Source organism: Eptatretus burgeri, chromosome 6 (genome assembly GCF_056783735.1).
Source record: "Eptatretus burgeri isolate ZD-2024b chromosome 6, Ebu_testis_v1, whole genome shotgun sequence".
Classification (NCBI taxonomy): Eukaryota; Metazoa; Chordata; class Myxini; order Myxiniformes; family Myxinidae; genus Eptatretus; species Eptatretus burgeri.
In genome coordinates this window covers 51,693,015-51,707,063 of record NC_140966.1, presented here as the reverse complement: position 1 = coordinate 51,707,063, position 14,049 = coordinate 51,693,015, and the positions used below count along the sequence as shown (strand labels likewise).

The window sequence follows — 14,049 nt, the reverse complement described above, 5'->3', positions numbered from 1 at the left end:
ACCGCTCAAAACGGGAACCCAACAGATTCACGCATCGTCTAGTATATATTATGTAAAAAGGTTCTTCTACCTGCACTGAGGCACCTGATATTTGATGTGTCCTTGACCTACTTTTTCAGATTGTGACCAAATTCGCAAAAAACACCTTTTTGATCATAACTTGAATAATTTTCCTCCGATTTTCATGATATTGAGTTTTATGGATACATATTGTAGATGGGAACACGTTGTCTTCATTTACACTCTATCCCTAAATGCTGAAGGTCAAGGTCATCTGGTGGTCTGAACAAAATATGCCATCATTAGATCGTGGGCCAAGGGTAAGTCGTGGGTGATCGCCAAGGGTAAGCCGGGGGAGGCTTACCCTTTGGCGATTCCTCTGTGATCGCAGATATCTTGTTAGTGTCGTGCGCTTTTGTTTTAAGACAGGCTCCTTTAAAGGGGAAACAAGAAAATGATTACCGGTAGATCTTGTGATTGAATTTTACATTTGACATCCTAATATTGAAATACACTATTGAGCAATAAGTGCAACTTCAGCAAAATTCCCAATAATTTATATGAATGCAGTTACTGTTTGCTTTCACAGGTTCTGACGACCCTCACCCTCAATGCTGTCGTAGTTTGTTGTTAAAACTTTCATTCCAAGTAAAAACCGTAATATTGTCTGACATTTTAAATCCCGTGAGGTTGCATCTCACCTGTTATCATTACAACAAAAACAATGCCCATGAACTTAGAAAGTGAGGCAGCCAACTCGTGTATATTTCTCTAGTTTTCGCTCACAATCATCTTCGTAGATCAGCTGCCGAGTTCTCAACAGTCACCGAACACGACAAAATGGCACCATCGATATCTCATTAAAAATGAGCCCTATGTCTGTTACATGAAAATAAACCAACGTTGGTGGGATCAGCGACAATTCCTCGTGGTAAACAAGCTGTCACCATACATTTCTCGATAAGACTGCAAGCCATGAACAATCGAGTATGTTTCATTTAAAAGGGATGTACAAGAAGAAGTAAAAGTAAATGTCTGTGGTGCTCCAGATAAACTCAAACTTTCAGAGTAGGTCACAGTGCTGTATTGTGAATAAATACCTTTATGCACAGATTGCAAAACCTCATTGAGAAGTTGGAAAAAAGTCTTGGTGCCATCAAATTTCAATTTGCCGTTAAATATTCCATTTGGCCCGATGAATCCATTTACGAGTGCATTCACATTTTAGCGGCAGCCAATTGTGGCCACAACTCAAAAGCACTATTTTGAGAGATTGATGGTCATGTTTATTGCAAACAAATTTTCAAGTTAAATGTCACAAATGGTTGATGATGTTGATTAATTATTGCTTGCTCTGCATTTGTATATCCAAGCATCCTTTTCTTCATAAAATGGTCTAAAATGCAATCGATTCGGTCTTGCTGGAATAAAATGAAATGTGTAAAACCAAAACAAAATGCAATTGAATTGTCTTGTCTCTCTCACCCCTCCCCCTCACCCCTCCCCCTCACCCCTCCCCTTCCAATGTAGCATTTAAATCTGACTGTTGGAAGGAACTTTTATTAACTCAACTGTTCTCTGGGTGCTGGCTCTTCTTGTAAAGCTGCCACAAATTTGGTTGTAAAACATTTGTTGGAGTCCAAAAATAAGAAATGAGACAGGATGGCAGGGTTTGGGAACTCATGATGATTAGGGATTGCTGGTGTACCATTTTGTTTGCTGGTGTACTATTTACCATGCACTATGGTGTCTTAGTCCAGACAGGATACCTTATAGACAATAGAGGCATAAGGACTATACAGGTGCAAAAATAGTTTCTTAATTTCAACTCGCGGTGGCCTTGGTTGGTGGCACAAAAGAATAAAAACACAGGAATACGAGAATAGCACTCGGGAGAGTGAATACCTCCGCCAGGCTGAACAGCTTAGGTTTTGGATCCCACTGATGGGCTGGATCTGCATCTGGACTTTAACCAAAATCAAATTTACTTGTTCTAGTCACCTACTGAACTTGTATACCTGGTGTTGGCTTAATGGCTAGGGTGGCAGACTTGGGAACTGAGGGTCCTGAGTTCAAATCCCGCTCAGCTGTTGAATTAATACCAGGTGGGGTTGACTCTGCCTGTTATCCTTCTGAGGTTGGCAAAAAAGTGCCAGCTTGCTGGTATCCTGTGCCGGAGTGGTGACCCATCCAGGATTTTGTCCAATAGCCAAGGAGACTGCTTAGGCAGCACCAATGCTTTGCACAGAGTCTGGTATGGATGGATGGATGGATGGATGGACTGAACTCATCCACCAAATTTTGTTGCTACTCTGCCATAACTTTTTCAGATACTGTGCTTTCATTTATCATTTTTGCCCCTCAGCTCTCAATAATGAAGAATCACAAAAAAATTTTCATACCCGGATCTGGTCTTCACCAAAAACGAATCAATTCGTCCTTGTCACACACCACACACCCAACCTGTCCACCAAGCTTCATCCAAATCAGTCCATAACTTTTTGTGATACAGTATTGTTCTGTGCACTACCAGTATATTGTTTTGGCCCTATCACTTTAAATATTATAGGATCCAGATGTTCACCAAAATTGAATCAACTTGTCCTTGTACACAAAACCCAACCTGTACACAAAGTTTTGTTTGAATCCGTCCATAACCTTTTGAGATATCTTACTCACAAACAGCCAGTGGTGAAAACACAACCTCTGTCCACCTTCGGTGGTGGAGGTAAAAATGGTGAAAATTATCCACTGTAAGAGAACAAAGCACCAACGCTTGTGGCCTTGTTTTTTTCCCATACAGATGGACCTAAAATAATTCCATGAAAAGGTGAAAGGAAAGCAAAGCCTCAAAGGAGAGTGCAAACCTGGAACAAAGCGACGAGTCTGAGGCGAATTAGTTGAAGTGAGCAGGCAATGAAAGCTGCATCGTTGTCGTGGTCTCGGCACCTACATTGAATACAGCAATTTAACATCCATTATCATGCCAGCAAATGTGATCTGTTTGTCCATGTAAACAATACACTGGTTCTACCCAACAAACTCATGTGGAATATGAAGATTTGTCTGGCATGTCCCAAGTTGGTATGTTTCCCTTCACCACACCCCTCCCCCACCCCCGCCCCCTTCACCCCACCCCCTCCATTCAATTCATCCACAAACATCTGTATTTTGAAAGGTCATACTTGTCACTCGTTTAGAATGGCTGGAGATCTACACCAGGGAATTGTACATAAAAGCTTGGTGTCTGTGACCAAATGACTGCAGCTTATACCCACAAAACCGCTCTATTGCTGACATTTCAAGTCTCCATGACTTTGAATGTGGGCTATTTAATGTGCTGCCAAATGTGACTCCATTTAATATCTCCAATAGATGGCCCACTTCATGATACTGCACCTTGCCTTTGACACATTCCATTCCTGTAAGATTATAATCCAGAACCAGGTAGCGCAAAAGTGAGCCCACTAACAACTGCCAGCTATCATCCCAACTACTAATCCCAAAAATGTTTCAACAAAACAAGATGTAATCGAGTTGGAATCAGAAAGTCAGGTTATGTTGAGATCTCAGCAAATTGCCCAATAAGCCATGTCACTGCTCATGGGTAATGGTGAGGTTTGTCACAGAACATTTATAAGGAACTGTATACCTGCGGTATAGGTGACAGGTGAGTGAAGAGAGGTCCTGTCGATGTGGCATGCTGATGTGAAGCTCATCCCATATGCTCTGGGGCACCTTGACTCCAGTCTCGACAAGCCAAGCCAAGTTGTACCAACCCTAACCATGGCACCATAGCATGTACACACATCATCACAGTTTGTAAACCACAGTTTTGTTGCAGATAATGGAATCTACTTAACAACAATCATCAAATTTTGTATTTCTACCTGTGGGTTGCCAGTAGAAGCAGCAGCTGCATACATCCGAGCTGCTTCGCTGTACAAGGTGCGACCATCGCTTGCATCTCCATAGTAAAAGCCATCACCAAGCCTTAACATCACTGTGGCGGTAGAATGGATGAAATGAGGTACATACTTAAATTATAGCTCAGGAGGAAAATGACAGAAAAGAATGCACAAATTGGGTGGAGGAATGCAGAGATGCACCAATAAAGGGGCAGAGTGCTTTATGGGATACAAAGAAGTGTTGATAAAGTCAGAGTGTATCATAAAAATGGTGTGTTGTTTTTTAACTATCCACAGCTGTCCCTACACACTAACCCTAACTACATTGATATCCCAGACAATTACAAAGGTATAGGAAAATAGTCTTATCAAAAACATGGAGGTAAGTAACGAGAAACAAATTCGGAATTTATAATCACTGAATTTATATACTATTCATAGTTCAAAACAGATGTTCACAACCATCTCAGATCACCCCCCCTCCCCCATCCAGAAACATGATCTTTTCTACCCCTGTTAACCTTCTCACCTCCTCCTCCACCTTCCAAACTTCCTGTTTTTCCTTCCTGAGAGTTTGCTTCTGTTTCCATCTTGTCGACCTCATGTGTCCTTTCCTACTCCTCATTATTCTCCATACCCATTATTTGTCCAAGTTTCCCTCCATTTTGTCCTTCAACCCTGTTGTCAGTGTTTCCCCCCTTTCCTTCTACTGTTCCTTTTGTTATTTTGCATCCTAATCTGTTCAGTGTTCAGAAAAACCCCCACAGCTATTTCAATGGGATTAGGAAACTTCCAGTTTTGTAAAAAGTGTGACATTGGCTGGAAAATACAGGATGGCCCACAAAATGATGACGTTAACAATTGCGACTGAAAGTTGTGTTAAAAGCAAGAATGTATTCGTCAAGAAAGAACAAGGAACAACAACAGCAAATAACTTTGGCCCAGGAAGAGGCCAGTTGGCCCATCATGCCTGCGCTCCACCAATATCAGATACGAGCACCCATCCATCTGCACACAAGCTCCCAACAGGTCCTGCTCATATCCTCATATCCCTCTATCTCCAATGCATCCTGGTACCCATGTTTTAAATGTGAATTACCTATCTACTCTTTCTGCTGCCATGACAATATTCTTTGGTGTTTTATTTATCATCTATTTCAATGTGACCACCAATTCTGACAATGCATTTCCTTCAAGCGAAGGATGAAATTATTCAACACCCTGGGACACAAGTCCTGGTCGATTTGAGTTTCACAATTGCACAACATTCATCCTCAGCTTTGTGAAAGTTTGTGGCCTTTGTGTGGACTTGACTTCAAAATGTTGTTACCCTGCATTCGTGAAGCGAATGATGATCGGTAGCGTATGTACGTATGTCGTACGGGTACGTGTCTGCATTTTGTGAAGAGCGTACATCAAAAACCATTCAGAGGAGGAAATTGAAATTTTACCACATGTCATATGACCATGTGCTATCACCGTCATTCTTTTGAGGTCAACAGAGGCCAAAAGGTCAACACAAACTGAAATTCTAAAATCCTCAATTTTCATCCGATTAACTAGAAATTTGAAGTAGTCCGGCAGATAAGTGAAATATTTGGGGGAATTGTGCCTTTTGATGATACAAGCATGAACTTTGGCACACTGTTAGATCATGCCCTACGGAAGATATTTCGCTATAGGGCCATCGCAGAATTGTCCTGTGAGCAAAATGGCGGCCATTTTCCAAAATGGTCACCACCGGTTGTTATTTTACCAGTAGCTCAGGTTCTTGACCAGCTGGGATATTGATTGTGGTGGTCAATCGTACATTTTCAAGGATGAGGAATGCAGTGGTACTATTTATAACATGCTAGCAACTACCAAACTACATATATCTAGCATTCAGGGAATTAAATAATAGTAAAACCATCAAATATTAGCAGAGTTATGCACATTTTCCAGAATTTCAGAATCAGCCCATGAGTTGTGTGCTGATCTCATAATTATGTTTATGTGTATTCATATATTTTGCTGCATATTCACACAGAACATCATAATAACGTCACAATGATAATCTATGTTAGTACAGCTTTTGTGTACTTGTGTACACCGAGTAACAACACCTAATCTGCATGCATATCTGTAGCTTTCAGTTGACCTGGACTGTGACTGTGGTGGCAGCCAACATATTTTCCTGGAGATTTCAGCTTATGGTAGAGTGGTGGTGGTATAACTAGTACATACTGTTCTCATATTATAACTAGTAGATACTGTTCTCAAGTAGCATAGTGCATAGGGACAATGGCCAAACTATACAAGGTGGTGGACCCTGATGAGCCTAGCTCATGAGGTAAACAGTGCCTGACCACAGACTGGAACAAATGTGCTCTGTGTCAGGAAGACACAGATGAGATGCTGACATGTCCATATAATTCAGCACATGGCACAGATGGGGCAGGATACAGGACCATAGCTGAGCATCTTGTAGCATTCGACAAGATCAGTTGCTTGCCAAGAACACTAAAACTGTCACAACTGGATGAGGGTCAGGGCATCGAGGCAGCATTTGGGGTTCACAAAACCAAATGGCACGACTCCTGCAGACTGCAGTATAACAAAACAAAACTTCAGAGGGCTGAAAAGAGGAAAACACACCATGATGATGACCCAGAAACCCACAAGTTCACCTGTCAGAGCATTGAACATGAAACTCATTCAACAGAGACATGCTTCTTCTGTGGCAAATCTGCAGCAAGAGATGCTTTGCGTAATGCATCAACATTCGAACTTGACATTCGTGTGAGGCAGTATGCCCTCAAACTACAGGACAAACACCTCCTATCCAAACTCAGTGTTGGAGATCTCATTGCCCAAGAGGCGAAGTACCATGCTCAGTGTCTTGCCTCTCTGTACAATAAAGCGATGGATGCAAAGGCACAGGAATCTAATGTTGACACTGTTAACCATGGAATTGCATTCGCTGGACTTGTCACCTATATTGAGGAAGTGCGCATGGACAATATGGTTGCACCAGTGTTCAAGCCAACAGACTTGGTGAATCTGTACAGTACCAGACTGGAACAACTGGGGACACACGTGATGGGGCGTGTACACTCCACTAAACTCAGGAACAGAATACTGGGTTACTTCCCAGACATGGATGCTCACAAGCAAGGTTGTGATGTGTTGCTCGTGTGCAATGAGGATGTTGGTGCTGCATTAGGGAAAGCATGTGAGCACGATGCTGACAATGATGCAGTTCATCAAGCCAGAGCTTTGATTATCTAGCCTTTGATGACGTCACTAGAGCCTTCTGTGCCTTGGCTGCCACCCCAGACACCATAGACAACTGGATGGAGTCTCTGGAGTGATTCGTGGTATTCCTCTATGACCGCACTAGCAGCCTGGAATCAGTCAATCACGCACGCAATCAGCTGTTCACCCAGAAAGGTAGGGATATTGAAGGACTCCCTCCAACACAAGCAGCACTGATTCAGCAAACAAAGAGGGCTGCCTACCAAGCTGGTCACTGCTGGGGACAGATGATGGTTGCATTCCCAGAACTCCCATCCCCAGGTGACTGGGGGTGGAAGAAGAAGGACACAGGTGGATGGGAAGTTCACTGGACCACACTGCCAGAAGTGACCCAGACCTGTCGAGAACTCATATGCTGTGGATGCAAAAAGGGGTGCAGAGGACAGTGCAAATGTGTCAAGGCAGCACTTCAGTGCACTGCCCTTTGCCACTGTGGTGGACTGTGTTCTCGAAACTAACATTACATTTCATTGAAAACCTGTAATATTATCATGGAAGGCCTTACCTGGTGATAATGGAAGGACTGTCATAGACTTGCCCTCACCACTAACATGTCAAACAACAATGGGACATGCACTATTGATTTGCATGATACAGCATAATCTCATGAACTATTTGCTCATATAAATAAACTACCAAATATTATAAAGGAAACCTTGCGAAGACTGCATTGTACTCTCATGAATATGTCACAGTTTCAAAACATGTACATGTATAACTCCACCAATATTAAATGCGTTTATAATTTTACTATTATTTATTTCCCTGAAAGTGAGATATATGTAGTTAGGTAGTTGTTAGAGTAGTTATAGCATGATGTAAATAGTACCACTGCATTCCTCATCCTTGAAAATGTATGATAAGCCACCAGAATCAATATCCTAGCTGGTCTAGAACCTGAGCTACTTGTAAAATAACAACTGGTGGCGGCCATTTTGGAAAATGGCCACCATTTTGGCCACAGGACAATTCTGCGATGGCCCTATAGCTAAATATCTTCCTTAGGGCATGCTCTAAACTGTGTCAAAGCTCATGCTTGTATCATCAAAGGCACAATCCATTCCCATATCTGCCGGACTAAAGAGGATTTTTATATCGTCACTGGATTCAACCACTAATTCTTTTTGAGGTCAATATAAGCGAAAAGGTCAACATAAGCAAAAAGATCAACATCGGCCAAATTTCTAAAATTGTCAATTTTCATCTGATTCACTTGAAATTTTAAAAGGATTTTCATAAAAATGACTATCATGTGTCAGGTGGTCTAGCAGGCATATTGGATACAAGTGGATATGTTTGAAAATCTTCGTAGGAGAAACCGCTTAACCGATCAATGCAAAAATTTAACTAATTGATCAACTACCCCAGGGAAATATGGTTTGATAAAGATGACATCATCAGTCACATGAACTGGCAGCCATATTTGATCACAAAAAAACCCTTTAACAAAAGACTTGGCTCACACCAAGTCCTTCTCAAAACTGTGCGGGGTCTGTATTCTATGAATACCATCTAGTGATGTCTAAGTTTTCCTTTGATACATGATGGGATCTATGGCTCTATTACTTGCTTACCTACTTGGAAAGAAAACTGTCAACTTGTTGTGGGCCACATTATGTAAATAGAAAAGGAATAACGTGTGCAATTTCTCTTTGTTGTCAGGGGAAAACTGTTTGACTCCCATCAAATTGTTTTGAAATCCAAACAGTAAATTTAATATCAACAAGTGAATAAACACAGAATGCTTTCACTAATGTCTTCCTCTCAGTAACCCCCCCCCACCACCACCACTTCCCAAAGATTGCCCCACCTAAGGATGAATTTTCTTCTCTTTTTTTTTGTTACAGGATCTAAGGCTCATAGTGGAGCTGCCACACACATCTCACACATATGGACATAGACGAATACACGAGACACAACACAGGACTGTGAGATGAGACAAACAGCCAGCCATTGACTTTGGGGGAAATGCCATCGGTTCCCTGGGCACTCTGGGTACTGGGCAACGTCGCAAAAATGGTGCCACCATTCTCACCACACTCAGCGGGACATTTCCTAAGGAGGAATTTCCTCCTCCCCATGGATGCCAACCGATGGGGATTGTCCTCTTATTCTTTTAGATGCTCAACATCAAGCAAGGAAGCAGCACGTACCATTTTTTAAAGGTCTTTGGTCTGACTTGGCCAGGATGTGAACCGCTAACCTCCTAGACTCAGAGCAGATACTCAAAGCTTTACACCATGGAGTCCAGTCAATTGATGAAAGATGCACCCTCCACTTATTATGCAAAACTTAAATCACACATTCAGTTTGCTGGTGGTATGGCTATGCTGGCTGGTGTTTACAAGTTGGTCCATTGAATTGTAAGTTACAACCTTGTAAAAAGCATTTTATAAAGTTTAGACTCACAAAAGAGCAAAATGTACAGAATAGGTATGATTTAAACAAACACAAAAAGAACAGGATGTAAAAGCAAACATTTGATGGACATATAAACATGACCTGGAAGAAAAGGTGAGGTGTGGCTGGCCATTAGCATAAATAAAAGAGATCATTAATTGAAATGGGAGATGATGGTGAGCAGTAGTGGAGGGAGGAATGTGATTGGACAGATACAGGGAGATGATTCAAAAAGGCAAGAAGAGAGGGATAAAGGAATGCAGATGGGAAGGAAGCCTCAATGAAGAATGGTTGACAATGGAATGGTTGCTGGATGAACGCATTTGCCCCAGTGAGTTTGAAGATGGAGAGCGTTGAAACAACAGGGTGAGCAAGAGCAAATAAGAGATGGTAGAAGAGTAAAATACCACCAACCAGTCTGTAGTGAGAATGTAGAAGGCCCTTTGTAACAGCTTCTTGTTGGGTGATGCCAATGATATTTAGAGTTTGGGCCTCCATGGCTTCTAGGAATCCAAGGTGGGATGCAGGTGTGTTGGTGCACAAATGCTTTGTATGCCAACGTTAAATTCTACAGAACCAAGGACGGTCTTTGCCCGGTGCAGAATCCCCAGCCTGGCTTTGGTGGCCACGTTGGAAAAATGATCTGCCCAGGAAAGGTCATGGCTGATGGTAAGGCCTAACTGTTCAAGGGGCTGAAGCTCTTCCTGGGATGTTGAGCAGTGTGACCACTCCTTGGCTTTTTTCACAAGATCTTGGCTATTCGTTGTTCACCCTGGCGTATTGGTTTTCTATAGGTTTTCTTGGGGTATAGGTTTCCTATTATCATCGCTTTTCCGAAACCTTGTGAATTCTTGGCTTTTTTCATTGGCTCACCTTGTCATTTATAAAAATGAGGAGTAGTCACACTGATGTTCAGCGGTAGGTTTTATTGATGGTCCTTGTGGACATTCTGCTTTTGGAAGTGAATATATGTGCCGGAAATTTTTGTATGATCTGGATCATTGACCTTAAATAAGTACCTGTTATCTAATCTTTGAGGACATGTAGCACCAATTTTACAATCTTTGTAACAGATTCTCAGTGACAATGTGATGCAACACTCCCTTGGGTAATCCCAACTATGTCGTAAGTTCTTTAATTATAAGAGACAAATATCGAATCAAAAGGACATTATTTAATACCAGCATCACATTGCCCTCAAATCAGCTTTCCTGAATGTGGTGCATCGTGCACATCTGTTTTACCTCGCAGAAATGATAATGGCCATTGCAGAACACTTCTCAAGCTCAAACAAGTGTTGGGAAGAATTGCAAACTGTATCGGTAGATTTTATGCCCTTTTAAAAAAATTTGCATCACAATAAATTTAACAAGAACTAGCAGAGTACCCGCTCTACGGGAAATCTTGTTCCAAGCATGCAGCACGTTCTTCTGACACATACTGAACCTTTATTTGGGTGGTGTACAGGTAACTGACAGCTCTGTATAGGCAAAAAAGGAATAACCTGGGTTATGTGCATGAAGCAAACACGTACCCATTGCTTATAATTCAAAACGCCTCACAGCACTAGAAAACGTGGGGACAGGAATACTGCACTGTAAATGGAGATTTGTAATACCGTCTCTCACCTGGAGGGGGTGCTACACGATACACATTTACATAGAGAATTTGCGTCCCCACCCTCATCCCCCGCCAAGACCGGCAAAGATAAAAACACCCCAATACATTAATTGGGGTTATGCTGATCCTCTGAGCAGGTCTGGATGTAATTGGGCCAGAACTGTAGGAGGAGTAGCCAGACAAACAAACCCACAAACAAACATCGGTCTATGAATTATAGTAAGGACACAGAAGTCTTCTTTATTCAAGCTTTCTGCCATCGCAAACATCCTTAGTCCGAGATGGGTTTTTACCTTCGCATTCTGTGAAAGGTTATGTTTTGGTCGGCGTGTATTTATTTATTTATTTATTTATTTGTAATCTTGTGATTCGTATAACTCAAAAAGTATTAAACCGAATTGCATGAAATTTGGTGGGATGATTGGTTATTAGCCAGGAAGCATTCGATTAGATTTTGGGATCGTTCGGGTCAAAGGTCAAGGTCAAGATCACGAAAAGGTCAAAATCGTCTTTTTACGATAACACGGTCAATTTTTATTCAATTTGCATGCAACTAACGCCAAAATGTTCAGAATTCAACGCCTCATCTTGTGATATGCAATATGACACAATGACGCCCATACTCTTGTTACCGGTTAGGGGTCAAAGGTCAGGGGGGGTCACGACTTTGAAAAATATGCGGTTTTTGTCATAACGCGGTCAATTCTTGTCCGCTTTACATGAACCCAGCACCAAAATGTTCAGAATTTAATGCCCAATCTTGTGACACAATGACGTCATAACACATGTCACCGGTTGGGGTAAAATGTCGGGGGGGGGTCACACCCTTGAAAAATATGCGGTTTTCGGCATAACTCGGTCAATTCTTATTCGATTTGCATGAAACCAGCATCAAACGAGATTACCTTCTCTTGTTGAAACGTTGTATTCACCGAGCTTGTGAGTGAAGACTCGCCAAAACGATGTGAGTTGATTGTTGTTTAGTCCGTAACCCCCGAAAGTCGGGGGGGGGGTCATGACATTATAGATATGTGGTTTGTGTCATAAGACCATTCATATGAAACCAGTTCCCCACACTCATACCAAGAACAAAAAAAGTAGTGGCGGCGAAGGTATGCGCTCTATGAGTGCCCGTTCTAGTTTGTGTATGTCAAAGCTCGTGGAAGAGCTAGAATAAAATGGATCAGGAGTTTAAATAGCAAAAGGAACAAGGGTGTGGGGGAGGGGCACACCAACAGCAGGGGTGAGGGATAAAATTGAGGGAAGCTTGGAGAAATGAGGGATGTGGTGAAGAATGTGGGCGACGAGAGGACACAGAGGATGAACTATGGTATATGGATATAGCCACACACTCTCAGGAATGACAAATTGGAAACCTGGAAAGAGGTGGCCTTGGGGAGGGTTAATCAGGGTAGAAAAGAGTGGTTTTGGTTGGGGATGATCTGGGATGGTGGTGAACAGCTGTCTTTTAGTCCTGGAGGGAAGAACAAGATTGAAGAGACTGAGGAAGTTGGTTTTACAGGTGAGAAAAAAAGAGGAATGAATGAGGTGAGGTGAGCAGTGATTTTGGGAGTTTTACCAGAAGGTGACATGTCCCATGCAGAAACGTGGGGGGGGGGGGTGGGGGCATTACAAAGCACAGAAAGAGCAGAGAATGCAAGACCAGAAAGGAGGTGGTGGAAGACAGAGACCACCAACCTGTCTGCGATGGTGAAGTGATTGACCAATAGACTCAGCTTCATCATGGGAGATTCCATTGATCTTGAAGGCCTTGGTTTCCACAGCATCAAGCTGAGCAAGGTGTGTGGAAGGGGCACTAGCCCAGAAGGGGGAGATGCAGATGAAGGCCTTGTAGGTGGATAAGAGTTCAGGTGTGCCAAGGAAGGACCTTGCATGGGAGAGGATGCCCAGTCAGTGACTAGCTTTGTAGGCCAACTTTGAAATGTGATTCACCCAAGAAAGATCATGGCTGATAGTGAGGCCCAAAAGTTTGAATGACTGAACTTTTTGATGAAGATTGTTAAGAAAGTAGCTAGGAGGGTTTGCCAGATGTTTTTGTAGAAAATGAGTGAGAGTGTGGGATTTGTCAGGATTGAAAGACATATTCCAAGTGTTGAACCAACTCATGATACTATCAATGTCTGCAGAGAGGGAAGAGGCTTCTGTATGCCTATCTGAAGGAAGTGGGATGTTACGGCAGAGGGTGGGGTCATCGATAAATGGAAAAAGGGGATTTTCCAGACAGTCAGAAAGATCAGAAAGCATCATTGAGACCAGAGTCAGAAGATTAGGAATAGGATGGGGCCCAGAATACTGCCTTGGTTCGTGAGAGGAGATAAGAGGATCCCCTGGAGAGAGCCACACATTGGCTACCAGAATATAGGAAGTCACTAAGCCATGTGTGGAGTTGGCCTGAATTTTAAGTCCTGAAGAAAAAACAAATGAGAAACTTATTTCCCAGAGGTATCAGTAAATATTGAGAAATTATTTAATTGTGGGATCACCTCCACCTTCAACTTCATATGTTACAATCAGGTTAACAAAACTTTTGAGATGATTCTCAGTGGCATGGAGATGAATATAGTGAGAGAATGAGAAGAATAAGTTCGGAGTTTGTAAAGTATGAGGAGATTATGTGGTTGAGAAGCAGCAAAAGAATAATGGATCGGAATGGGAGGAGGGGTTGATGAGCAACATCCATGGAGGAAATAGATCAAACGATTAAGGGCTAAACGATCTCCACCACCGCTCAGTGTATTGCCTTTTATAATTTATTCAAATACACTGTGTTTTGTTGTCTTTCAACTCTTCTTACACTCACCTT

At 42.2% G+C, this 14,049-nt stretch overlaps 1 protein-coding gene across 5 annotated transcripts in view; it reads right to left on the bottom strand.

Moving 5' to 3' along the window:
* The window catches only part of SEL1L3 (SEL1L family member 3), an 87,416-nt gene that overhangs the window by 14,809 nt on the left and 58,558 nt on the right, over window positions 1-14,049 (bottom strand). For all 5 annotated transcript variants that reach the window (XM_085885003.1, XM_085885004.1, XM_085885005.1 and 2 more), the window contains 3 exons: window positions 3,891-4,003; window positions 3,653-3,780; window positions 2,868-2,949 (listed from right to left, as the gene is read on the bottom strand). In XM_085885003.1, coding sequence (XP_085741129.1) covers window positions 2,868-2,949; window positions 3,653-3,780; window positions 3,891-4,003 — 323 coding nt within the window. The remainder of the gene's footprint in view (window positions 1-2,867; window positions 2,950-3,652; window positions 3,781-3,890; window positions 4,004-14,049) is intronic.